General features: G+C 38.0%; 1 protein-coding gene across 1 annotated transcript in view; it reads right to left on the reverse strand.

Moving 5' to 3' along the window:
- The window catches only part of C4H8orf34 (chromosome 4 C8orf34 homolog), a 182,241-nt gene that overhangs the window by 76,081 nt on the left and 78,247 nt on the right, over positions 1–27,913 (reverse strand). The window contains exons 2-6 of the mRNA XM_063451341.1: positions 24,431–24,578; positions 23,806–23,937; positions 18,557–18,685; positions 10,898–10,926; positions 9,720–9,892 (exon numbers count right to left, since the gene is read on the reverse strand). Of these exons, the coding sequence (XP_063307411.1) occupies positions 9,720–9,892; positions 10,898–10,926; positions 18,557–18,685; positions 23,806–23,937; positions 24,431–24,578 (611 nt within the window). The remainder of the gene's footprint in view (positions 1–9,719; positions 9,893–10,897; positions 10,927–18,556; positions 18,686–23,805; positions 23,938–24,430; positions 24,579–27,913) is intronic.

Here is a 27,913-nt window from a genome sequence, read left to right on the forward strand (position 1 = left end):
TTTGCATGCTTTGGGAGTAAGCGTTTCTCTGTTTGTTGAAGATGAAGTAGTATGTTTATTTTTCATTCAAGGCAGAACACACGTATAACAAGGGTTGAGGTAAAAATAGGGTGTAATAACAGAAGAGTAATGAAGTGGTGTACTTGTAGACACATTATTAATAGTATACGTGTAAGGACAGACGTGAAATGTATATTTTTAAGATGTGGTGGTGGAATTGCATTGGTATATATTTATGTATCGATCCATATATTGTGCTCTGTGTGCTAACCTATATGATTGCTACACAATGAGCCTATTTTCAAGGTATTATTTGTGAATGTCTTTACACTACATGCACCTTTATCGTTTCTATCTTGACTTTAGTTTCCTTTTTTATACATCAGCAAATTTGTATTTATTTTATCATTAAGGTTATACCAAAGGCGCAGCCACCATTGATATTTGCATTTGTGTTTTAGAGGATTTCCTTGTTAACCTGTCCCACAATTGACTGGCAGGTTGTAGAAGAGGGAAAGTTAACCCATTCAATATTTTGGACTACATCTCCCATAATGTCCTTACAACAACAATGCTGGCAAAGCATCAGGGGATTTGAAGTCCACAACATCTAGAGTGACTAAGGTTGCCTATCCCTGTTGTAGAAGTCAAGAGGTTGACACTTTTTCACTGATGCCTTTGCTTACCTGTTAATATTAATGAACATATGCACATGGTTGTTGCCGCTATCTTTTACCCTTTATGCAAAAAACAGTATTCACTCCACTTACTCCTGTGTCTTAAACTCTCAAATGTGTTCTAACAAAGTTCTTGATGTACTACTGATAATCTGTCAGTCTTCTTTGTGTATTTTCTCCAGATCAAAGTAGGACATCCAGTGCTGTATGGTACTGATATGGTGTGATTGTGAATAATCCAGTAAAAATAGACCTGCCACTTCCCAGGATTTTAATGTTCTGTTTACTTATCCCCTATTCTTAACAAATACATGTTGGGAGCTGTGTGTATCTTTTGTACCATGTTTCATATCTATTCAATAAATGGAGTACTATTAAGGATCCACCTTGTCCAGATGATTTACAGCATAATGATTACTAAGTGCGGTTCTTTCTTGCAATTCTGGCAAAAGTTATTTCATCTGAACATTACAACAGCAAATATGTCATAATTATAAATATGTTATGTAATTAACTGGGTGCAAAAAAATACAGCCAGACCAAATACTGCAAGGTGTAAGTAAAAAAAAACAAAAAAACAACAACGTGAGCATTTAACATTGCACTTAAGGAATGTATTGGGTCCTCGGATAGTGCAGGGCTATGCAAGGTCTTCAGTGCAAGATTCAACTTTTGTAAGTGATTCGTTTATATCTTCCTGATTCTTTCAGTTTGGTTAATAGACAAGACAACACACTGTAAATTCTGAGATCCTAGGCATGGCTCTCTGGGCTTCTTGCCCAACAAGCATAGCAATGCACATGGAGTAGTGATGTGTTTCCTTGAAGGTGGCTCTAACAAGTCCATTCACTTGATTGTCTTCTGGGTGTACTTAACTATATTACCATAGAGATGGAAAGTCCAAGGTGAAAAAAAAGAGATAATGACAATTGTGCAGGAATTTCCAGTGGTAATTTCCAGCACATTTAGACCCTTCTTGGTCTCCGTACTATCATGACAGTCCTTGCTGAACATATTAATGATGAATACAAGAGTATTGCATGAATACAAGAGTATTGCATGAACAGGGAGCAACGTGTAATAATGATGGCAAATAACATTTGGAGAACATTTCCTTATCATGAAGAATATTCAGGGCCATCAGGATTATTGCTTACCCACAGTAGTCATTCCTTCCTGTTCTTTAGAAAAAATCTCACCTATCAGAAATGTAAGTGAATAGAGGTGTAGTAACAAGGTGGACTAGCTAGTAGTTTTCAAAAATAATGTAAAAAGAAATACTGACTTTTTTATATTATTTCAACTAGTAAATCGAGAATTACTCCTAATTCAAGCACGTCCCTTGTTTAGTTTCTCCTGTCTAGTTTACTGATTCAATAATCCTATGCAGTAACGACTTTATTTTTAATTTTACCTAATACATGTATATTATAGAGAACAGTTAAAGAACATCAAAGGTGTTGTTGCGGTATTACATCACGAATGTCTACATCTGAGCAGGAACACTCCACAGGAACTGTATTCATTTTTAAAAACAATTTAGTAGACATACCCTCAAAGAAAACATGCATGCACTACTTTTGGCAATGTTTCATTGGTCGTATATGTAAAACAAATACAAAATTAAGCCTTGTGTTCAAACTCCCACTAGTCCTGGTTGGCAGCAATAACTATGGTATACATCAGCTCCAAACATACAATAAAAAATGTAGAAGAAGTTACTTGCTCACTTTCCCAAATCCCTCTGCACATTTCAGTAACTGGAGGTTTCTTAGTACCAATCCAGTGGCCATATAAGTGTAAGCCCACCTGCCTGATATGCAGTGATACTAAGAAGCCTCCAGTTATTTAAATGTGCGGAAGCATTTGGGATAGTGTGCAAGTAAGGTTTTTATTGTATATCTGAAACAGCTTGCTAAAGCTGCAGATACGCTGTCTGCAGCCATTGCACGAGGCAGCTGCCTTGGCGCCGAGAGATTAAACAGGGGACCCCGCCGTAATGAATTTGCCAGGCCTCATTCACCATCCCTATGTGAAGAATAAGGGAGGGCCATCCAAACTGTTAATCTGCCTAGGACCCTGTCAAATCCATCTTTGATCTACCCTGTGAGCACTTTCTGCATAATTATAAAATAATGACTGAGGCTAAAAATTGCCTTGTGTGAGATCTTGGTGTTTCGATGAATGTATCAATTAATTAATTACCTAGTGGGTCTATATTTCTTTCTAGTGTTAAATACGTATTGCCATTAACAAATCCCACTTCCTGGATATGATACATTTTCCTGAATATCATACCTGTAAAATACAAATCACTTGTAAGCAGTCTATGGCCTTCCTAAACTGATTCTTAAGAGGTTATTACTTTGGAAACAAAGAGAACAATGAGGTGTGTTTACCGGGCAAGAGTGGAGCAGTTAGCTTTTGTTATGTGCTTTGTCTTTAATCATTATATGTATATTCTTTTCATGTGTCTTTTTCTTTTGCATATGCATGAATTCACATGTCTCTGGAGGTCCTGGAAATGCTAAAATTGGAACAGAGAGGGGTTCATTCGTTAAGCAGTAAATTGTCATGAATTCACCATGGAATTGCCAATTTTAGGCCCTAGTCCGTTCTGTTTTCAGTTCAATGTTTTTTTGTCAAAAAATGTGCAATTCCTAGGTGAATTTTCCAACAATTCATGGCTTAATGAATACATTTGACAGTGACTATACTCTAAGATATCAACTAAAAATATACTGTTTGTCTAGTAGGTGATTTTTCATGCAATTTAGTGACGTTTAACCCTTACTGGGATTTTATCACTCCCATTTTTTTGTCTCATTTAGCACAGTTCCTCACTTCTAAAACATTGTTTTCACATATGAAATACCGCAGCAGGAATTTTAATTGAAAGTTACCTGACTGAATCTTTGCATTATAGAGCCCAAAGCAACAAAGTACTTTGTCACTGACTGAATCCACTAAATATTTCATGCACAGCAGACTTAACATAATCAGTAGAATAATGTATTCTTTATTTACTACAATATTACATTTTATTTATTTATTTTTTATTTTGTCAGCCGGTCTAGAGAACACTAACTGTGTTTGCGCTGTGAGATTGGGTTCCCATTGGCAGGGTTTTGCATTATGTTAACCTTTGTTTAAAACAAAAAAGAAGAATGTCTGTGAAAATCAACAAATGTAAATGCATAAATTGCCACCATATTTAAAGTCTTCAAGAATTTTGGAGAGGCGTGTCCTGTTGGCACAGTCACGCTGGTTTTAGCCCTGGGAGGAGACTTTTCTTTTCGGTGGATTCCAGTCTGGTCCACCTTCCATGAAGCTCCTGGCCAGTGTGGTGTGTAGACGGATGACGGTTGCTGCACTGTGGAGACCATTTATAGTCCGCCTCCAAATATGATTGACGTGAATGGATGAGCTTTTTGGGCTATTTAAACTCATTTTAGGTTTTTATCAGTGTCTTATAGTGGTTTCCATTTACTGGTAATCTGAGAGTGGGTTTATCTTGTATTTCTATTTGACATTTTGACCCTGACTATTCTTATTTATGGTATCCTTGGTCTTTAGCTTGTCTCCATTCCACATTTACATTAAGTCCAGCCACTCTAAGGCCCGGTAATACATATATTTCCAAGGAGTTTACAAATTATATAGTTTTACTTAGACACTGTGTGTTGGGTCTCTGACCTCCCGTCCATTATGGTGTGGAAAAGTGATATCAACCGAGGAGGTTGATCATGCTTTTGGATCAACAGCAAAAAACATATGTGAGGAAGGCTGAACTTGATGGACGCAAGTCTCTTTTCAGCTATGTAACCATGTAACTATGTAACTATGTATCCGGACACAGATATTTAGTTATTGTGTTGGAATTTCTTTGGGAGGCAAAAGTTTACAATTTTTATTTTATATTTTTTGTACTGTTTCAAATCAGGTAACATCTATCAGTTAGTACTTTGCAGTGCTTTGTTTAATATTATATAACATCATTGTGGCACACACCTGGCTAACTCTTGGTGAATTGACTAGAGCAATTATTCCTCTCAAGCAGTTACGAATAGGGATCAGAGAGAAATAGAACATAAGTCAATAAATAAACATCTTGTCTTTTGGTGATTACAGACTACAGTGTTAATAAAACAGATATAAAATTAAAATTTTTATATTAACAGAGAAATACTACCTTGATCCCACTGTATCCACCTCAACCATTACAATATAACCACACTGATGCTAACTTGCCAACCATAGATTAATTTGGGCACATATTCTATGAAACAGATAAGCAGGGCCAGCCCGACCATTGGTCCCAGTGGGACAATGGCTCGAGGCGGCACTTTGACAGGGGCGGCATTATGTCGCCCCTGTACCTTTAACAAATATGCTGTGCCACCCATTTGCACACACACACACACACACATATATATATATATATATATATATATCTCAAGTAATATATATGCAGATCTCTGTGCCCCTGCTGCCTTATCCTATGAAGAGGGGCCCAGAGATCTAATTCTCCATCCCCTGTCGAATTCAGTCCTTTTCTCTGCTTAGCTGCGGGAGCGTTGCCGCGGGTTGCCATGGCAACATTTGGCACGGCACACAATGCATGCCGTAGCTTTGCCATGGCAACTGTCACAGCTCGCGAGAGGAAATTTCCTGATAGAGGAGATGGAGAATTAGATATCTGGCCCCCCTCCTCACAAGACAACTGCCTCTGCCACTGGACCACCAGGGAATCTCATGTCCCCTCTTCCTGCCTACAGGTAAGAAGCAGGGAGGGGGAATACATTTTATTATATATTTAAAAAATAAAAATACATCCCTCCCCACAGCCTACAAATACACACACACTACATCCAGTACACACCACTACAAATACACATGCACAGACACCGCATCCACTACACAAACACACACACTGCATCCACTACACACACTGCAACCACTACACAAACACAGAGACTGCATCCACTACACATACACAGACACTGCATCCACTACATAGACAATGCATCCACTACATAGACACACACACTGCTTCCACTACACAAACACAGATACTGCATTCACTACACAAACACAGTGCATCCACTAAACAAACACACTGCATCCAGTAAAAAAACCTCACACTGCATCTACTACACAGAGACTGCATCCATTACATACTCTGCATACAATACACAAGCTCACACATTTAATTAATTACACACTGCATAAATTAATGGATGTAAGCGTGTTTTGGAGAGCATGTTTTTTTTGGGGGGAAGGGAGGGGGAGAGGAGGGTCGGCATTTCGTCTATGGACCCAGGCAGCACAATGCCTTGGGCCAGCCCTGCAGCTAAGTCACCAAATATTTTAACCCTGAAAGGGACACTATAGTTACAAAAACAACTTTGGCTTAATGAAGAAGTTTCTGTGTATAGATCGTAGCTCCCCTGGCTGTGACTGACACAGCCTGCTTGAAATAAAAAGTATTTTATTTTCAAACAGATGTTAACTTGTTTTAAAAGGTTTTATCGTCTGCTCTGTAAATTGAACTTTAATCACATACAGGAGGCTCCTGCAAGGTTAAGCAAGCTATTAACAGAGCAGGAGGTAAGAATTTCTAAATTAGACAGAATTTGCAATAAAGGAAGTGTAAACACTAGATGACTTTTTACAGGGAGTGTTAGGAAGGCTTGTAAGTCACATGCAAGGAGGTGTGACTAGAGTGGTATAAACAAAAGTGACTCGACTCCTAAATGGCAGTGGTATTGCAGGGACATGATCTATACATCAAAGCTTCTTCATTACAGGGACACTGTAGGCACCCAGACCACTTCAGCTGATTGAAGTGGCCTGGTTGCAATGTCCCATGTCCAATAACCCTACAGTGGTAAGTATTGCAGTTTTTGAAAAACTGCAATAATTACCACTGAGGGTTAACTCCTCCTTTAGTGGCTGCCTACCCGGAAACACTATGCATGAAGACTTCCAGTGTCAGATTTTTCCCCGTAGGAAAGCATTGAATAATGCTTTCCTACGGGGAAATCCTAATGCGAGATTATTAGGTGTCCACCGCCAGCTGACGTCAACGGAAGAGGAGCGTGGGTGGAGCCTGACCCAGCACGGAGGGAAATCGGTGCTGGATTCAGGTAAGTGACTGAAGAGGTTTTAGCACCCTTCAGCACCTCAGGAGGGGGGGGTGCGAGGGAGGGGGGGCACTGCAGGAGCCTATAGTGCCAGGAATACGGGTTTGTTTTCCTGGCACTATAGAATCTCTTTAAGCTAAAGTTGTTTAGGTGACTGTAGTGTCCCTAATCTCACTCAATGTTCCTTATGTTACTTACTTTCTTCTCAGTGTAACACAAGCAAATAAAATGATTAAATGCAATCAGGATGGTGAAATATATACCGCTAGCTAGGGATGTGCATGGGCAAAAAAATTGGGTTTGGTTCGGTTCGGAAATTCGGGTAAGTAAAAAAATGTGTCTGCTTCAGCAATTCGGACCAATGGCATTCGGTTCTGTTCGGCACTTCGAAACTGCCGAACGTCGTCACTTCGGACATTCGTAAGCATCTGAATGGCATGAAATTCGTACGAATGTACATTAGGAATGAAACAAATTGCTTGTGTCTACTTTATATATCCTATATAATAATTGGCTAAGGATGTTTGTCCCATGCAGTAATGCGCAGTAGACACTGCGCAAGACTGCATGGGACAAACATCCCACGCCGCACATACTACAGGGTCTGCTGGCAGCCGCAATGTGACGTGTACAGGATATGACGTCATTGCACAAAAGGAATTAAAGCTTATTGGTCAAGATTTCTGTGATCATTCACGTAATTTTCCCTCCCTCTCTCGTTTTGCCACTTTTCAGAAATCCAAAGCACTTCGGCACTTCCGAACTGCTGCGCTTCGGGACTTCGGCACTTCAGACATTCGCAAGCATCTGAATGTCCGAATGGCATGGAATTCGTACGAATGTACATTTGGAATGAGACGAATCGCACATGTCTACTGCAAGCTGCAGGTTTTAAAATGGTTCTATCCGTACAATGCTGTTAAATAATTTAGAGCCGGACCAATTACAAAATGTCTATGTTAAGAAATCTCCTAAAATATTCTGCAAAGCTCTGACACTGGGAATACCTCAAGTCACATGCCCAATGAGGGCCATCTTTCTTGATTAATTTGAGAGACACACAGGCACACATGCTGCATCAGACTCTAGACAGAGGCCATTAAAACCTTTTAGCTTTAAAGAGCATGATTTAACATACTTGGCTGAAAGTGATGAAACTGCATATTGAAAATGCTGAGTTCTGCATTAGGAAGAAGAAATCATATAAAACACAAAGTCATTTATTTCAGTTGCATTGCTTCCTGATGCATTATGAACCAACAAACTAGCAAATCATAGTACATGTGACATGGTATATAGCAATATAAAATATTAATATACATGAACAAATACAGGCCTTCACCAAGGTTACTTTAGAAAGCATTGTTTACAGGACGGGGTTTGTGCTATATATAAATGCATGCTTGTTTTTATTATATGATAGGGGGTTGGCCCTATATGAGTAAGGAAATGATTGTAATAGGGACAGCAAAAAATGGGGGGTAACCCTCGTAGTTAAATTCAAGAAACAAAAGAAGAGAGCTGTCCCTAGCTGTCCCTTATTTAAAATATTTAATTGTATTTATTTCTGTTTTGTTTGAATCTGTTCTATAATAAAAACAAGAAACATATAATATAATATCAGAGAGAATCAGAGAAACAATGTAAATACTTTAATAGATAAAACTTGAAACACACACTGACATAGACAGAATCGCTAGTCACTCCTACCACAGTAGTGGATACCTGGGGTAGAAAATTAGACTGCAACTAGACGAACAAAGTGAGGAAAATGTACAGACGAGGAGTGGATAAACAAAACGTACATGGACACATACAGGGCAAAAAAAACCAAAGTAGAGGTTTAGTAGATACGTCCTCACTGAGATGGCTGCACGCTGCACATGATACAGTTGCCTAAGGATTACTAAATGGCAAGATCATACAGTGTAGGTGCAGTGTTACAGTGAGCCATCTCAGTGGGGACGTATCTACTAAACCTCTACTTTGGTTTTTTTTGCCCTGTATGTGTCCATGTACGTTTTGTTTATCCACTCCTCGTCTGTTACACTGCACCTACACTGTATGATCTTGCCATTTAGTAATCCTTAGGCAACTGTATCAGATATATTTGTGTCAAATGTAATTTCATTTTTGGATCAACCAATATGAGTACTTGCTGTGTCTTTTTTTTTCTTTTTTACCTGTCACAATGTTTGAAAAGATTGCATAAATAAAAATGGCCACTCTAAGGTGCATTACCCACACAATTTATAACCAATAATATAACTATATATATATAAAAAATGTGTATATATATATATATATATATATATATATATATATATATATAAAACATGGGGGGATTGTGTATTGTTTATTATATATATATATATATATATATATATATATATATATATATATATATATATACAAACATTGTTACAGCTACATCAATCAACCTGTCCAAGTACTCATGTTGGTTGATTCAAAAATGAAATGAGATTTGACACAAATATATCTTATCTAAAAGATTTTGTGTGATTTCTGTTTTGTTTTTGTTTTAATCGGTGCTATTGTAAGAACCATTTTATTTATATATATGACAAACCCCATCATGTTGTTGCATTTGCAATTTTTTGCACAAATCTCTTTTTGATGCCTTATCCATTCCATATAACATGTATCTTGAGATTTTTCTTTTATTAGGGTGAATATTGTATTACTGTTTCTGCTGCAAACTCTATCCCCCATTATAAATAGATATGGTTATGCCCCAGGCTGTTTGCATTCTAAAGTTTATGTTAAAGAAGCAAAAAAAAAATATAAATAAATAAAAATGAAAATGGATGTGACATCTTATTTCATAATAGATTCTATATGATTTCATCTTATTTATATGTTTTCGTGTACATACCTCCCCGCAGGACTGCTACTTCCTTCTTCCACCTCCCTCTGTTCATTTTTATTTCTAGGTATTGGTGGTTGGATCATTTCAGCAGCCAATGGGTCTGGATCGTTGTCTTCACGCCCAACCCATTCTCCAATCACACAAGGCCTTAAAAGTGATGAATTAAATGCTCTTGTGTCCTATTAAAGAAGAAATACATGATTGAGTGTAGTAGTGTTTAATTAAACTACTCCAAACCCCACACAGCCTAATTATATGGGTATACCAGACCTTTTTCTACAAAGCATTGATTGACAGAAAATAACTCTTCCACTGAGTTAAGATCACTTAAAGTTTCTGATAAATAATTTGAGTACATTTCTGTGTTTTGCATATGTATTTATTTTTTTATTTTCATTAACTGGAAAACAATAGTAAGAAATACAAGTGATGCAAGACAGGCAACGATTGCCTAAATAGGTAACTATAATAATCTGCACATACGGTATTATTATTGGTATTTAAATAGCACCAACCTATTCCACAGCGCTTTACAATATTATGAGAGTGGGAAATTTAACAGTAAATGAGACAATTACGAAATGATACAGGAACAATAGGTTGATGAGGAACCTGCTAAAATGAGCTTACAGTCTATAGGAGGTGGGGTTTAAAACACAATAGGACACCAAATGGGACATCAACCACACAAGGTGGAAAAGTAGCAGAACCAGAGGTGAGAGTGGAGTGTGGCTCTTTAAGAGAGAGCCAGTGACAGATATGTGACATAGAAATTACTCTATGAGGCCACAATCATTCTGAACAGATGGGTTTTGAGAGACTTCTTAAGCGATTGAAGACTAAGGGAAAGTCTGATGAGGTAGGCAGGCTATGCCAGAGGAAAGAAGCAGCCTGTGAGAAGTATTGCAAGCATAGCAGAGGCATTATCTCATAATCTCATAGTTGTGCTGTTATCTAGCAACTGTTAAATTAAATAAATATTAATACTACTAAGGCCAGATTGTTATTGCAAATGTTAAATATCTTAAGTTAACATAATGATAGAGCATAATCTGTTTAATAGATATATGCAATATACATTAAATGTAAAATGTACACCAATAAAGTTAAATTGGAATATTGATCTACATTTTGCCATATGCAGGACAATTCATCAAGCAAAAAAGAAAGGAATAATCTGTTACCTGTTCCAATTCATCTGCAACAGCAATACCTGCAAATAAATGGAATAATGAAAATTCATAAAAAGGTATGTATATAATAGCAAGTTTTAACATCCTATATATCATAGGTGATGTTCCACGTGTGTTCGATAATTAAAGGGACACTATAGTCATCAGAACAACTACAGCTTAATGCGGTTGTTCTGGTGTGTATAATATGTCCATGCATTCTTTTTAACCCCTTAAGGACAGAGCTTCAGAAGCTTGTCTTTCACTTAATGACAACGGCATTTTTTGCATTTTTTGCTATTTGCGTTCAACTGCAATTTGCTTTTTACTTATTCATTGCACCGACACATATTATATACCGTTTTTTAAAGGACAGAAAGGGCTTTAATTTGATGTAACACATATATATATAAATGCTTATTTATTATTAAAAAAAATACAGAAATATGCAAAAAAATGAATTTTTGTGTGTTTTTTTTACAGTTTTTGCAATAATAATGTGTACATAATTAGTGCAGGTTAAGGAAAGTAATTAAAAATAAATTCATTTAGTTGTTCTGAATTACAGAATATATAATGTGTCTGGGATTTTCAGTTTTTTTTGGTAGTTACAGGTCACAAAGCACAAGGAGTAAAATACACTTTTTATGTGGAGCGATTTTAGAATTTGGTATGTTTGTCTTGTAAGCCTAATAGCCATAAAAGAAAACAAAATTGCCACACAAAAGTATATATTTATATAAAGTAGACACCACAGGCTATTTACCTAAGGTTGTTTTGACACTTTCTACGTAGCCATTTTACCGCCAACCTCTGCTAAATATTGGAGTAAAATTGTGTTTTTTGGGGGTTTTCGCACACAAACTTATAACAAAGAACTTCTCATGTGTATTTTGTAAAGTTGGTGTGTGCTATTCCTGTACAAAGTTTTATTATGTGTTCAGTTACTTTTGCTGAGTACAACGGTACCCCCATTGTATGTCTTTGGCACTATTTCGTGAAGCTACAGTGCCATATAGGAGACCTGTCCTTTTCAGTATTCACAGTAGAATTTTGAGAGACGGATTTAATGAGCCTATGCTTCCATTTGGGGTATTATAACAGTCTGTCTGTTCGAAAAAAAAACCCAAAGGCCTACCATTTGTAAAAGTAGACACTCCAGGGTATCCCATAAGGTGCATATTGTGCCTTAACATGCCCCCATTTTTTTACCAATACATGCCAAAGTATGTGGTAAAAAATAATTTTGTGCGTTTTTTACATATGGATTGCATTTGTGCTGGGCATTTTGTATATTTCACATGTGCCACTAAGTTCAAACCCCCCAAATTATGTTCAGCTAAGTCTTCTGAGTAAAATGACACCCCCATTGTATGTCTTTGGCACTAGTTCGTGAAGCTACAGTGCCATAAAGGAGACCTGTCCTTTTCTGTACTCACAGTAGAATTTTGAGAGACGGATTTAATGAGCCTATGCTTCCATTTGGAGTATTATAACAGTTTGACTGTTCAAAAAAAACCCACAAAGGCCTACCATTTGTAAAAGTAGACACTCCAGGGTATCTCATAAGGTGCATATTGTGCCTTAACATGCCCCCATTTTTTCACCAATAGATGCCAAAGTATGTGGTAAAAAATTATTTTGTGCGTTTTTTACATATGGATTGCATTTGTGCTGGGCATTTTGTATATTTCACATGTGCCACTAAGTTCAAACCCCCCAAATTATGTTCAGCTAAGTCTTCTGAGTAAAATGACACCCCCATTGTATGTCTTTGGCACTAGTTCGTGAAGCTACAGTGCCATATAGGAGACCTGTCCTTTTCAGTACTCACAGTAGAATTTTGAGAGACGGATTTAATGAGCCTATGCTTCCATTTGGGGTATTATAACAGTTTGACTGTTCAAAAAAAACCCACAAAGGCCTACCATTTGTAAAAGTAGACACTCCAGGGTATCTCATAAGGTGCATATTGTGCCTTAACATGCCCCCATTTTTTCACCAATAGATGCCAAAGTATGTGGTATAAAATTATTTTGTGCGTTTTTTACATATGGATTGCATTTGTGCTGGGCATTTTGTATATTTCACATGTGCCACTAAGTTCATACCCCCCAAATTATGTTCAGCTAAGTCTTCTGAGTAAAATGACACCCCTATTGTATGTCTTTGGGACTATTTTGTGAAGCTACAGTGCCATATAGGAGACCAAGCCATATCAGTTTTTACCGAACTTTGAATTTTGACGCTGGGCCTATGTGCAATTTCCAAGCATCTTAGCATGTTTTAAATTTAAACTACCCCACAAAGGCCTACCATTTCTTAAAGTAGACACTCCAGGGTATCTTATAAGGTGCATATTGTGCCTTAACATGCCCCCATTTTTTCACCAATAGATGCCAAAGTATGTGGTATAAAATTATTTTGTGCGTTTTTTACATATGGATTGCATTTGTGCTGGGCATTTTGTATATTTCACATGTGCCACTAAGTTCATACCCCCCAAATTATGTTCAGCTAAGTCTTCTGAGTAAAATGACACCCCTATTGTATGTCTTTGGGACTATTTTGTGAAGCTACAGTGCCATATAGGAGACCAAGCCATATCAGTTTTTACCGAACTTTGAATTTTGACGCTGGGCCTATGTGCAATTTCCAAGCATCTTAGCATGTTTTAAATTCAAACTACCCCACAAAGGCCTACCATTTCTTAAAGTAGACACTCCAGGGTATCTCATAAGGTGCATATTGTGCCTTAACATGCCCCCATTTTTTCACCAATAGATGCCAAAGTATGTGGTATAAAATTATTTTGTGCGTTTTTTACATATGGATTGCATTTGTGCTGGGCATTTTGTATATTTCACATGTGCCACTAAGTTCATACCCCCCAAATTATGTTCAGCTAAGTCTTCTGAGTAAAATGACACCCCTATTGTATGTCTTTGGGACTATTTTGTGAAGCTACAGTGCCATATAGGAGACCAAGCCATATCAGTTTTTACCGAACTTTGAATTTTGACGCTGGGCCTATGTGCAATTTCCAAGCATCTTAGCAGGTATTAAATTCAAACTACCCCACAAAGGCCTACCATTTCTTAAAGTAGACACCCCAGGGTATTTCAAAAGGTATATTCTAAACCTTAGTGTAGGATCATTTTTTTGTTAGTTTGTACCAAGTCTAGTTGCAATTAGCATTTTTTCTGCCTTTTTGACACACACTTGGAGATGTTACTGTATATTTTGCTATCCTTATGTGTGCTACGGCAGTATAACACCTAATATGTTGCTCAGCTATGTCATCTTAGTGCAATGATACCCCCATATACAGAATAGTTGGGGTAAACTTATCCGGGGGTAGTACACAGTTATCTGCGTCCTGGGCAAAGCTGTCATGGATTCCGAAACCAAAACACAGACAGACCACAAAGAGAGAGAACACAGAGAGAGAAACTTGTAATACCGGTCCTTAGAATGGCCGGGCTATACAAGCAGAGAATTGTCAAGGTACAAGCCGAGGTCAAAGGAGTAAAGAGAAACGGAACAACGATAGGACAAGCCGAGGTCAAGGATCAGAGAAGACAGGATAAACGGTAGACAAAGCCAAGATTCGGTAACCAAAAATCACACCCCAAAACTGGTCTACTTATTCGGCCTGGGTGTGAAAAATTTTAAAACAATGGCCAATACATAGGCCGGGCTGAGAGGGGCAATCAGGGCAGTAATAGCTGGTCTCAACTCTTACGCCCCTCTTGTAACACACCCTGCACCTTTTCTGGGGGTTTTGTTTTTTAGGGGATGGTGGAATCTTAAAGCAGAAGTGACCTGCCTCCATTCTTCTGCTAGGCTCCACTGATGGTCTCCTTGTGTGGCATTCTAGCAGCTTAGAAATTAGCTCAAACTGGAAAGAAAGAAAAGTGCTTTTCAGCCCAGCATTTGCCTTTTTAAAAATAACAAAGGCATTGTGGATTGCCATCTGCAAAAGGTATATGCCCACTTTTTTATACCATGCCCTGGTCTTTCTCATGATCAAATATGGCTGCATCAGTTGATCGGACAGGTCAACGCCCCCCATATGCCGATTATATTGCCGTATGCAGACTGGCACCCGTTTATATTCGTCTCTGCCACGAACTGCGACCCTCCGGGTGTTTTCACCATGGATGGTGGTTAAGATGAAAACATCCTTTTTATCCCTGTACTTGAGTGCCAGCAGTTCATTCTGGCAGAGAGCTGCTGTTTCCCCCCTTTTCATTTTTTTGTTCGCTAGAGCCTTTGGGAAACCTGTGCGACTCTTCCGAATAGTGCCACAGGCCACGGTCTCGAAGCAATACAACATTTGTAACAGTGGGATGCTATTATAAAAGTTATCGATGTATAGATGATAACCTTTATTAAGTAGTGGCATTATTAAGTCCCAGACAATTTTTCCACTTGTCCCTACTGTATCTGGGCAACCTGGGGGATCAAGGTGGCTATCCCTTCCTTCGTATACACGGAAGGTGTATACGTAGCCACTGCCACTTTCACATAGTTTATAAAATTTGATCCCATATCGGGATCTTTTGGATGGGATATATTGTCTAAACCCCAGTCTTCCCTTAAACTTCATTAGGGACTCGTCAATGGAAATGTTTTTATTGGGGGTATATATAGCGGCAAATTTACTGTTAAAGTGGGCAATTAAAGGGCGTAGTTTGTAAAGAAGATCATACTGCGGATCACCTTTTGGGGGGCACTTGTTGTTATCACTAAAGTGCATAAATCTTAGTATGTCTTCATATCTTTCCCTTGTCATTGTCTCGGCAAAAATAGGAGTATTGCAAATAGGATGTTTAGCCCAATACATCCTAATTGTGGGCTTTTTAATTAGCCCCATTAACATGGTCAGTGCCCAGAATTGTTTAAATTCTGGCACACTGGTTGGGTACCATCTCTCTTTCCTAGAGATAAGAGAGTCTGGATTGCGTGCCAGATATTGCTCCGCATAGAGATTAGTCTGGGTGACTATCTCCCCAAAAATCTCATCCCTCAAGAACAGCTGCATAACATCCAGCGCACTATAGGCAGACAGGTCCGCCTGTATGCCAGGATTGCCTGTAAACACTGGGATGTCTGGGGAAAAATTATTAGGGGGTACCCAGTCATCTGCGCCATGGTCAGCATTAGGGGAATCGTCGATTTCTCCTGATGGTCCTGCAGTATCTGGCACATAGTCCATGTCCCCTGCATCCCCTGCGTCACTCCCTGCTTCACTCTCTGAGGCAGTGTCAGTCGCCTCTGAGTCTGCCGCTAACAGGCCATAAGCCTCCTCCGCGCTATACTTTCTAAACATTGTTAATACAGCTAACACAGCTAACAAAACTCTAACAAAAAAAAAATATATATATATTTTTTTTTTTTTTTTATACCCCAATTCCCACTAAATTCCACCCACCAAAATAACTAAATCACAAATTAATAAAATCAAATAATAAAATTTAACCCCTTAGGGTTACAAAAAACCTAAAAATTAACCCTTGAAAGTAAAAAAAAAAAATAGATCACAGTAGAGTACTGTGACCTGTATATTGATCACTGCTAGCAGTGATCAAGCAGCAGGGAAAGGGTTAATTTTTTTTTTAACTCCACAAAGGTGAATTTTATACTTAAGTATAACTCTGCAATAAATCAGGGACACAATGTAGCACCGATCCGTCTCTCTCCACTTCACAAACCCACACGAGGTGGAGGGAGGCGGATCAGATATCCCAGCAGCATTGTGACCGCTGTGACTGGCTATCACAGCGATCACATGGGCTGGGATATCCGGATTTGCTGCTGCCGGTCTGCCCCTGACTCGGAGGGACCCAGCAACAGCATTAACCCCGCGATCGCCGGCACTGCGAGATCGCGGCGTTAATTTTAACGCGTGACGGACGAGGTCCGTCACTCGTCATTAACGCATTCCCCCGTGTGACGGACCTCGTCCGTCACTCGTCGTTAAGGGGTTAAGAGAAAAGGCAATGTTTACATTACTGCCTAGGAAAACCTCTAATAACAGTCACTCAGACGGCCACTAGAGGTGCTTCCTGCACGGTGTACAGCACTGACGTTCAGCATCTCCACGCTCTGTATGGAGATGGTAAACGCTCTCCGTAGAGATGCATTGATTCAATGCATCTCTATGAGGACATGCTGATTGACGCAGTGCAGAATTTTGCAGCGCATCTGCCATAGCCTCCCAATGCTTTCTTATGAGAAAGCATTGGATTGGCCGATTTCAGTCAAGGAGGCGGAGTGGGGTGGGCCCAGCCTAGACAAGACCCGCACGGCACTAGAAATAATGTGAGTAAAAATACCTTTTTAAATTCATGCTAGTGGAGCCGGGTACCTAAACTTTGTTTTCATAACTATATATGTCAGGAATAGAGGTTTGTGTTCCTTTAAGGTATTTAATAAACAAATTAATAGATAATTAAAAATAAAACAGATCATGGAGAATAAAAAGTTTATGCAACTTTCCATACTTTAATAAAGAGAAACACAATAACATAGTAGTTCAATGCATTTTATTTTTAATATTATAGCATGAAATAAATGTATCCTAACTGTAATTGAGAAAGCCTTACTGTTACGCCCAATCCCTAATGGTTACTTGAAAATCCATGTCCCAAGCAGATGTTAAAACCTGATCCTATTAAAAAGGGGGCGGAAAAGGTTATACAACTGACCTGTGATATGTATGTATCATACAAGCTGATAAGGACCTTCATAGCCCACTGCAGTGCAATCTAGGAAAAGTGTTCCTAGTTCTAAAGGCTTACTTCTGACAGATGCAGGCCTAAAAGACAATTCTACTTTGTGTCAATCGAGGAGAAATCCAAATAATTTGTTTTAAATTATTTTATATTTTTGGATAAACTTTTAAAATAAAATTTTCAAAATATTAAAATGTCAAAAAATATCATATATAAAAAAAATTTAAAATATTTTTTAAATATTAAACCATTTTACAATTGTATCTAAAAATATTAAAACATTTGTAATCCTTATCAAACAAGAGTAAATCAAGGCCTAAATATGTTGAATTGAGCCTAAAAATATGTTACTTTGACCTAAAAAATGTATCTCATAATTCCTGGGCTCATTTACTATCTAATGAACCCACACATGCCCGAGTGGGATTTCACTACGGCATACATCCCCCAACATTGGGGTTCTGGTGGGACATCCAAAGAAATGGGAGCGGTAGTTTAGAATCATCTAAAACTTGGTTACAATTAAAAATTAACATAATTATACACCATTACTGTTCTCGTTCCGCCTTATTTAAAGCTCATATTCATAATACTAAATGGAGAGGCTCACCACCTTTAATAACAGCATGTATACAGCCAGAGCCAAGTTACTTGGCTTGTTAAGGTTCTACAGCTAGATCAGTTTATATTCAAAACTTTGGCACTTTTTCACCCACTATTTTAATATTTTCTGTGTTCCATGATGGAACATGAAAAACATATAATTCAAGGTATTACTAATTTTATGGTTTACAGTAAGTATTACATTGTCCACTTTATTAATAATGCTATTTTTTTTAATGCAACCCTTACAAAATGTAAGTAATCGTAAATAAACACCCAATTGGTTAACAAGATAAATATCTCAGCATTGTACTAAATGGGTACTTACTGCGGGATAGGTTCTCCAATGCTTTCCCTAGTTTCTTACTTTCTTGCAAAATATGGTTTAATTCATCAAAATCGCGACTTTCTGGTTTTGTCCTCCAGTCCCACTTCTGTTGCTCAAGGGATCTTGGCACTAGGAATCAGAAAACATCATAGACATACTCCCAAATGTATTTATCAAAAGCATACACTCATTTTACAAACATCATGTCTTCTTCTTACAGAGTTATTCTCTTAAGTGAAAATTCTAAGTAAATTCAAAGATAATTTCAAATTCAAGGCCAAAATAGCCAAACTGAAGGAATAGCTGACTGAGAGAATTTTTCAAGTTCTGCTATTGTGGCCATAATTTTGAAATTTACTCTGAATTCACCACAAACTCTCATTTTGGTGAATGAGTCTGTGAATGCTTGTTTCTCTCTATATTTTCCTATTCTCTTATCTATTCATAAGTTAGTTAAAGGACCACTATAGGCACCCAGACCACTTCAGCTCAATAAAGTGGTCTGGGTGCCAGGTCCATCTAGGATTAACCCTTTCGGCTGTAAACATAGCAGTTTGAGAGAAACTCTCATTGACAGCCGCTAGAGGCGCTTCAGCGCTTCTCATGGTGTTTTTCACAGTGAGAAGACGCCAGCGTCCATAGGAAAGCATTGAGAATGCTGTCCTATGGACTGGCTGAATGTGGGCGCGGCTCGTGCCGTGCATGCGCATTTAGCCGATGACGGGGAAAGGAGGCGGAAAGTCCCCACCGCCGAGAGAGCCCGGCGGTGGAGAAAAGGTATGTATTTAACCCCTTCCTCACCCTACAGCTCGGCGGGAGGGGGACCCTAAGGGTGGGGGGTCCTAGAGACCCTATAGTGCCAGGAAAACGAGTACCGTATATACTCGAGTATAAGCCGAGTTTTTCAGCACATTTTTTTTTCATTGCCATAATACAGACAGGGGCTGTGTGAGATGTTACTTACCTCTCCTGCAGCTCCTGTTAGCTCTCTCCTCCTCCGCGCCGTCCGTTCAGCACCTCGGTCAGCTCCCAGTGTAAGTCTCGCGAGAGCCGCGGCTCTCGCGAGACTTACAGTGTGAGCTGACAGAGGTGCTGAACGGACGGCGCGGAGGAGGAGAGAGCTGATAGGAGCTGCAGGAGAGGTAAGTAAAATCTCACACAGCCCCCACAGCCCCCCCACTGAACTACCAATGCCACTAGACCACCAGGGAAGGAGCCCCCCCCTTCCATTGCACGCTAGCATGCAGGGAGGGGGGACAAAAATGAATAATAGTAATAAAAATAAATACATTAATAATATAACAATTTTTTTAAAATAATAATACAATAATAATACAAATAGTAATAAAAAAAATAATATAACAAAAAAATTAAAATAGTAATAATAAAAAATATATTAAAATGCCCACCCCCCACCAAGGCTCTGCATCACACACACACACACTGCACTCATATACACACTGCATTCACACACACACACTGCACTCATATACACACTGCATTCACACACACACACACTGCACTCATATACACACTGCACTCATATACACACTGCATTCACACACACACTGCACTCACACACACACTGCACTCACACACACACACACTGCACTCATATACACACTGCATTCACACACACACACTGCACTCATATACACACTGCATTCACACACACACACTGCACTCATATACACACTGCATTCACACACACACACACACACACACACTGCACTCATATACACACTGCATTCACACACACACACTGCACTCATATACACACTGCATTCACACACACACACAATGCACTCATATACACACTGCATTCACACACACACACACTGCACTCATATACACACTGCATTCACACACACACACTGCTCTCATATACACACTGCACTCATATACACACTGCATTCACACACACACACACTGCACTCACACACACACACTGCATTCACACTGCATTCATATACACACTGCATTCATATACACACACTGCACACACTGCACTCATATACACACACACTGCACTCACACTGCATTCACACACACACTGCATTCACACACACACACTCACTGCACTCATATACACACTGCATTCACACACACCCACGCTGCACTCATACACACTGCATTCACACACACACACTGCACTCATATACACACTGCATTCACACACACACACTGCACTCATATACACACTGCATTCACACACACACACTGCACTCATACACACTGCACTCACACACACACACACTGCACTCACACTGCATTCATATACACACTGCATTCATATACACACACTGCACTCACACTGCATTCATACACACACACTGCACTCATACATACACTGCACACACTGCTCTCATACACACACTGCATTCACACGCACACACACTGCACTCATATACACACTACATTCACACACACACACTGCACTCACACTGCATTCATATGCACACTGCATTCATACACACACTGCATTCACACACACACACACACTGCACTCACACTGCATTCATACACACACACACACAAACACACTGCACGCATACATACACTGCACACACTGCACTCATACATACACTGCACACACTGCACGCATACATACACTGCACACACTGCACACATACACTGCACACACTGCACACATACACTGCACACACTGCACACATACACTGCACACACTGCACTCATACACACACACTGCACTCATACACACACACTGCACCCATACACACACACTGCGTTCTCATACGCACACACTGCATTCATTATATACACACACTGTAAATAAAAATTCAATTAATATAATTTTTTTAGGATCTAATTTTATTTAGAAATTTACCAGTAGCTGCTGCATTTCCCACCCTAGTCTTATACTCGAGTCAATAAGTTTTCCCAGTTTTTGTGAGTAAAATTAGGGGCCTCGGCTTATATTCGGGTCGCCTTATACTCGAGTATATACGGTATGTTTTCCTGGCACTATAGTGGTCCTTTAAATTGTCTGCATATGCAATTTGTAAAGGAAACATAAATATATTGCATGCTGCAAATGGAATGATTAATATTTGTATGTTACATCCCTTGTTGTCAATGAAAACATGAAAATTAAGTTGCAAAAGAAGTTTGCACGGATTAATGTAACAGTTTTTTAGTAAGCATGGAAATGTGTATTGGTACCCTGCCTACAGACATTGGCTTTCTGAATGTCTTTTCTCAGCCTGACAGTGATGTTGACAAAGTCCATTAATAGAGTTGTTGAGGATTATGTATGTTACTCTTGTGGTTTAAAGATGCTGCTGTGTTTCTGTTGTGTGAAGGGTAGAGAAGCACAAAACAGATGATTTGTGAGGGTACAGCGACTTGTTTAGTGTGGCACCTGGGATGCACTATTTCACTTTTATTTCTTTTTGCTTTAATGCAATTGTCCAGAAATTGTGCATATGACCACTGAGGTGCCTGTATCTTTGTGTGGCTAAGTTTGAGTATGGTTATGTGTCCCTTAAACTAAATTTAAAAAAAAAATGCTAAAATATTTATAATTTACTTGCGGATTCTTCAGGTGTGTATAATTTGCTCGCAAGTTAAAAATTTGCAGCAAATCCCCCCACCCGCCAAAAACGTGAACATTGGACAAAAAAAAAAAAACGTTGCAATTTTTACTTTTGCCAGTGTGCACAGGGATTCACAGCTGTAAAACTGGACAGATTTCAGTCCGATTCCATGTGTTGGAAACTTGGAAACTAAAATACCTTTTATCGGCTTCTATCAGCATGTTCCTCTGCTTACACTACACGCAGTTCCCTTTTATAAATATTTCAATGATCTGAATCATCAGCAACATGATAATCTCAGTGGAAACATCTCTCCGGCATAACTAATTCATTTACTGGAGGTTTCAAGTTGAATCAGCCAGAGAAAAGCAGGCTAGCAGGAGGTAGAATCAGAACACCTTTTACACGTTTATTGTCACTGTAAGTAGAACGGATTGAAGCTCTCTGCAGAATCGCACCTGTACTCAATCACTTTCACATGGCACATTCAGGTATATGGAATATATCGATATACACAGTGTGCAAACTGTATCTCTGAGTGCATTCTTATCACAGGATCACAGTTTATTTCCTCTTTTCTATTGTTAAAGGAACACTATAGTCACCTAAATTACTTTAGCTAAATAAAGCAGTTTTAGTGTATAGATCATTCCCCTGCAATTTCACTGCTCAATTCACTGTCATTTAGGAGTTAAATCACTTTGTTTTTGTTTATGCAGCCCTAGCCACACCTCCCCTGGCTATGATTGACAGAGCCTGCATGACAAAAAAAAAAAATGGTTTCACTTTCAAACAGTTGTAATTTACCTTAAATAATTGCATCTCAAGCTCTAAATTGAACCTTAATCACATACAGGAGGCTCTTGCAGGGTCTAGCAAGCTATTAACATAGCAGGGGATAAGAAAATCTTAATTAAACAGAACTTGCAATAAAGAAAGCCTAAATAGGGTTCTCTTTACAGGAAGTGTTTATGGAAGGCTGTGCAAGTCACATGCAGGGAGGTGTGACTAGAGTTCATAAACAAAAGGATTTAACTCCTAAATGGCAGAGGATTGAGCAGGGAGGCTGCATGGGGCATGTTTTACACACCAAAACTGCTTCATTAAGCTAAAGTTGTTCAGGTGACTATAGTGTCCCTTTGAAGGGACATTTCTGGCTGACCTTTAGCTTAATTTGAGATGGTAGCTTGCTCAATCTCTGCATTCATTGTTTTATCATAAATGGAGCTATCCATTGCTAGGCACGCAGCTGGAGGCAACAAAGAAATCATGTGCTTCCAAGAAAGGGAGGGGAATTGAACAGATGCACCTCCAACATGGAGTTTAAAAAAAAAAAAAAAGTATTTTGCAAAATTATAGAATAAAATATCAATTTAGTCTGCCGTTCCACAATGACATGTCAAACTAGGTCATGTACAAAAATACTGCAGTGCAAGTTATATTGGAAAGGACTGTTTGATTGTAAAAACAATAAGGAGTTTTTCATGATGGCACAACGTTTTAACAATTCACACGACACAAGAACATCTTGGAGCATTTATCATGGCTAAGAGGGTTACTTGGAAGGTATAATTATGTTTGAAAAACAAGGTTAAGATAATTAAGCCTTTATTTACAACTTTGAAAAACACCTGATGCAGAGGATAGGACTACTTCCAAAAATAGTGTGTAAAGCAAAGCATGCCAACTTACAAGACTTGGATTCTGGTGATGTTGGTGAAATATTACAAACTGCCAGGTCACTCTTCGATTTTTTGGGTTTCTTTGCGTTCACTTGCCATGGTTTGTCATAGCTTCTAGAATCTCGTCTTGTTCCTTTGTTTTCTTCATAGAATTAGAAAAAGTTAGATCATTAATACAATGTTAATGTTCCAAGTCGTATTCCTAAGAGCACAAACAAATTATCACCCAAAATGCCAACACGATATCAACAAGTTCATGGCTAAGGAAGACCACAGACTATGTGAGAGCACCTGTAAACAAGGATAACAGGCCTGTGTTGGGCAGCCCTGTTAAATATTTTTTTAGATCAAGCCCTCACTAATCTCACTTTTCATACTTTCCAAATACTTGCCCCATAGAAAGATTTGTAAGAGACACAACTTTTTGGCCATGCTGCGTCATAGTAGGTACTAGTGCTACCTTGTAAACTTTCCAAACATTATCTCTTATCAATCATATTATCCAAAGCAATGCATGGATCCAATGTGTTACACAAGATATCTGGGTACTTCATATAATGGATACTCTGTATTACCTGTAATCTCCAATCCACATCTCTAATTCACATATAATCACATCACAGAAAAACTTTTACCTGGAGATTCACTCTCTGCCCACAAAGCAGCAGATCCAGACAAGGTCCTCTGTAGATGGCCAACATGTCCTATTTTTGATTGAAGATGATTGATTAGGAAAGGTATTGGTTGTTCTGGAGTCTCTGTTATCAGTCTTGTCATTAATTCCTATGAAAAAAGCACAAGAAAGAAAATGGACTGCTATTGATAGAATTCCACATAATTCATTGCATAAAAGACAATTTTAATTTTATTTGTCCTGATCTCCAGCAAGGAGTAAAGAAAGTTGAACTCCACCAATATAAATATTCCATACTTCTTTTAATATAAAGGGGACCGCCACTCCCTATCAAAAAGTCACTTTTCTTGGCCTTCACATCTAAGTGGGAGAAAGGTTTAGAAGATCACCCTTGTCGATTTATGGACTTACATAGTTTAACCAAGCCTGACTTCTATGGCCCTCACTTTTCAAACCCTCTTAGCAGACTTATGTTGTTCACAGTATTTCACAATATTTATTATAATCATGAATGTTCTTGGAGTTGTACAATAAGAGCCACTTCTGGTGGTTTTCTTCTATTGCCCGGTGGTAGACTCTTCTTGCAAAATTATATTTAATATGTTGTATATACATAACAATGTTAGTGACACAATAATAAGTATATATATATATATATATATATATATATATATATATATATATATATATATATATATTTGCAAACTATAGCTAGATAAACTATTATTGCTTATTATTGTGTCACTAACATTGTACATACACACAGCTTTTGAAGCAAAATACAGGGATTAAACTAAAAGAATAATTGTTCCAATGAGATTCTGACAACTGTTCAAATAGATCCCATCACCTGCTCTAGTCTAAAAGCTGTATATATAATAACCTATTTCTATGGGAACTCTTAGAAATATTAGATTGAATCTAAAAGTAACATACTGTGTGTTTTTATTCTTATTCATTAGCATATGTAGCTGCATAACATTCCAAAAAATGCGGCAGAAACACCATGTCCCTTAAATATTTGTTTTAGAATAGAATATAGATTTTTTTTTCCGATTCTTTTATTTTTAAGTTATTAAGAAATATTAACTATATTAAACGCTATATTAAATACATAGAATAACATTCATATATAAGGATTAACAAAAACATACAAAGAGAACACATTTAAAAATAAAAGTTATCAAAAGTGGGAGAAAAAAATAAAAAGGGAAAACAATGGAATATTATAAAGTCAAATAATCATACGTGATATCATCTATTAATTTTGTTGTTTCCATGTATAAAGAAAACTTAACAAAAGTATATATATCACACGTTGTTTATACAGATTATTATTTATGGCCATATTAATCAGATGTTTTATTCATTCTTCTAGAAAACCAGAAAGCATATTCATCAACAGATATTTGGGAATGTTCTGTATGCGTTTCTGACTGTTCCACAATCCTTTGCAAATGTATGCCATGTGTAAATTGTTTATCTCACTACAATGCTAATACATAACAAGCTTTCATTAAATACTTTTATTTAAGCGAGCAGCATTCTACTTTACAGCTGCAAGACTCACAGAAGATGTTTTGTTGTTTCCTTCAACAATAACACATCTCTTGAGTTAAGGTTTTTTTTTTTCCCATGGAACCTCAACCTCCAGATCTTTCTTTGTAATTGGTCACGCTCTGTTTATTGGAAAATCTCGGTGTAAGTGGTAAATAATTATATCCAATAAAACAGAATGTTCAATGATATCAACGTATGCAAGACTCTTTCACACAGATACAGATTTGCAACATTCGTACCTTCTAAATTACAGTCTCTAGTTTTTGCTTTCTGAGCCAATATCCCGCTGCCTGGCATTCAGCCCAGGATTTTAATGTAGGCATTAAATCCCACAACTGATATAGCCTTGCAGAAAATGTTATTTTGGGCTTGTCATTGAAGAGTTAACAAAATATATTTTCGGCACTCTGACCCTTAAATGCCTGTTTAATATTGATACATTTTATACATATTATTTTGATGTCATTGTATCTTTAATCCTGCACAATCTTGATTTTCTTTTTGCAAACCTTTGGTTGTCTTGGATTCGATTTAGCTTCGATTCCTCTAATAAACTCCCAAATGTCAAAAGGTTAAAGGAGTGCACTAACCTTATTATAGTGACCATGACATTACGAACCTATGATCCCCATCTACTTGATTTCTGTCAATAGTGACTGGGTAACACTCTACAACAGGTTGGGACATGTGAATGTAACTAAATCAGGGCTGAAGAGATAGACAGATGGGGTATTCGGGTATCGTTGTACATCAGTAAGCAATGTTTTAATAATTAAAATGTGTTATTTTTCTGCAAAACTGAAATGGTGGAGTTTAACACCCCTGGATTAACCATGAGTGTCTAGCCAAGAAGATTATTCATTATGGATCTGTAAATCAATTTGTATTATCAAAAATATTTAGAATATATTAAAATGTCTTATTTTTATAATATGTATAATTTGTTATGTATTTTTTTATGTTGCAGCTTTTTAACATGATAAAACTGGTGTAAAAGAAATTCAGGGACAGGGATCTGATACCTCCTGACTGTCCCAGATTTGGTGGATAAGTTCCAATGTAGAACCTTGTATAAACCACACAGTTGTTTTCCCTCTGCTGTCCCACATCTGGGAAGACAAGAGAAAAATACCCAAAAGCACAGACAGTGAGTGCCACTTTTAACTAGTACAGAGTATTTCTGCTTAGACAAGGACACTTGGTCAGCAGTCGGTGCATAGACAGCCGTAGTTGGTGCTGACACACCATGCATGATGCTATACAAAAAACAAAAAACACAAGTGCATTGTCTCAATGGCATCTCGCCACTCTGACACTGCCACCTCCCATCCTGATCTCATTTTGGGAGACATGATGTTTATATTTAGTAATAGGAAATATGTTTCGGCAGAAACAAATTCAGATCTACTTTTACATGCAAAAACACTGACATGCAAAAACACAGACTTGGATTAAAGGGACACTACACACCCTAAATAAAAATAATTAAAAAATCACTGTTCACTAGATATAACCCCAATGAAAACATGTATGCTTTTAATTATGCATGTTTTTTATTGGTTTATCTGTAAAAAAATAACAAACAAAAAAAAACTTGCAAAAGCTGCAAATCTATTGTTTGCATATCACCCCTCCTAACCCAGCCAGGTTTTATGTTACAGACTTCCAAATGCAGCTCAAAGACAATCTTTGCAAGGCATTTATTCTGGGAAATTGCTGCCTCTTGAGTTTAGCTCCACTGAGCTAACCAACCAGGAACCATCGCCTGACTTGACAACCAGGGGGGCGTAACCAGGTAAATTCATAAAAGTGCCAATTTATATTGAAAGCTGCACTTTTTGTAAAACTAAAAAAATAAAAGTGGACACACTCTTTGCACATTAAGCATTTTGGCAAGTGTTTTAGGGGTATGGAGTGTCCCTTT

This window comes from Pelobates fuscus, chromosome 4 (assembly GCF_036172605.1).
Source record: "Pelobates fuscus isolate aPelFus1 chromosome 4, aPelFus1.pri, whole genome shotgun sequence".
In the NCBI taxonomy this organism is placed as follows: domain Eukaryota; kingdom Metazoa; phylum Chordata; class Amphibia; order Anura; family Pelobatidae; genus Pelobates; species Pelobates fuscus.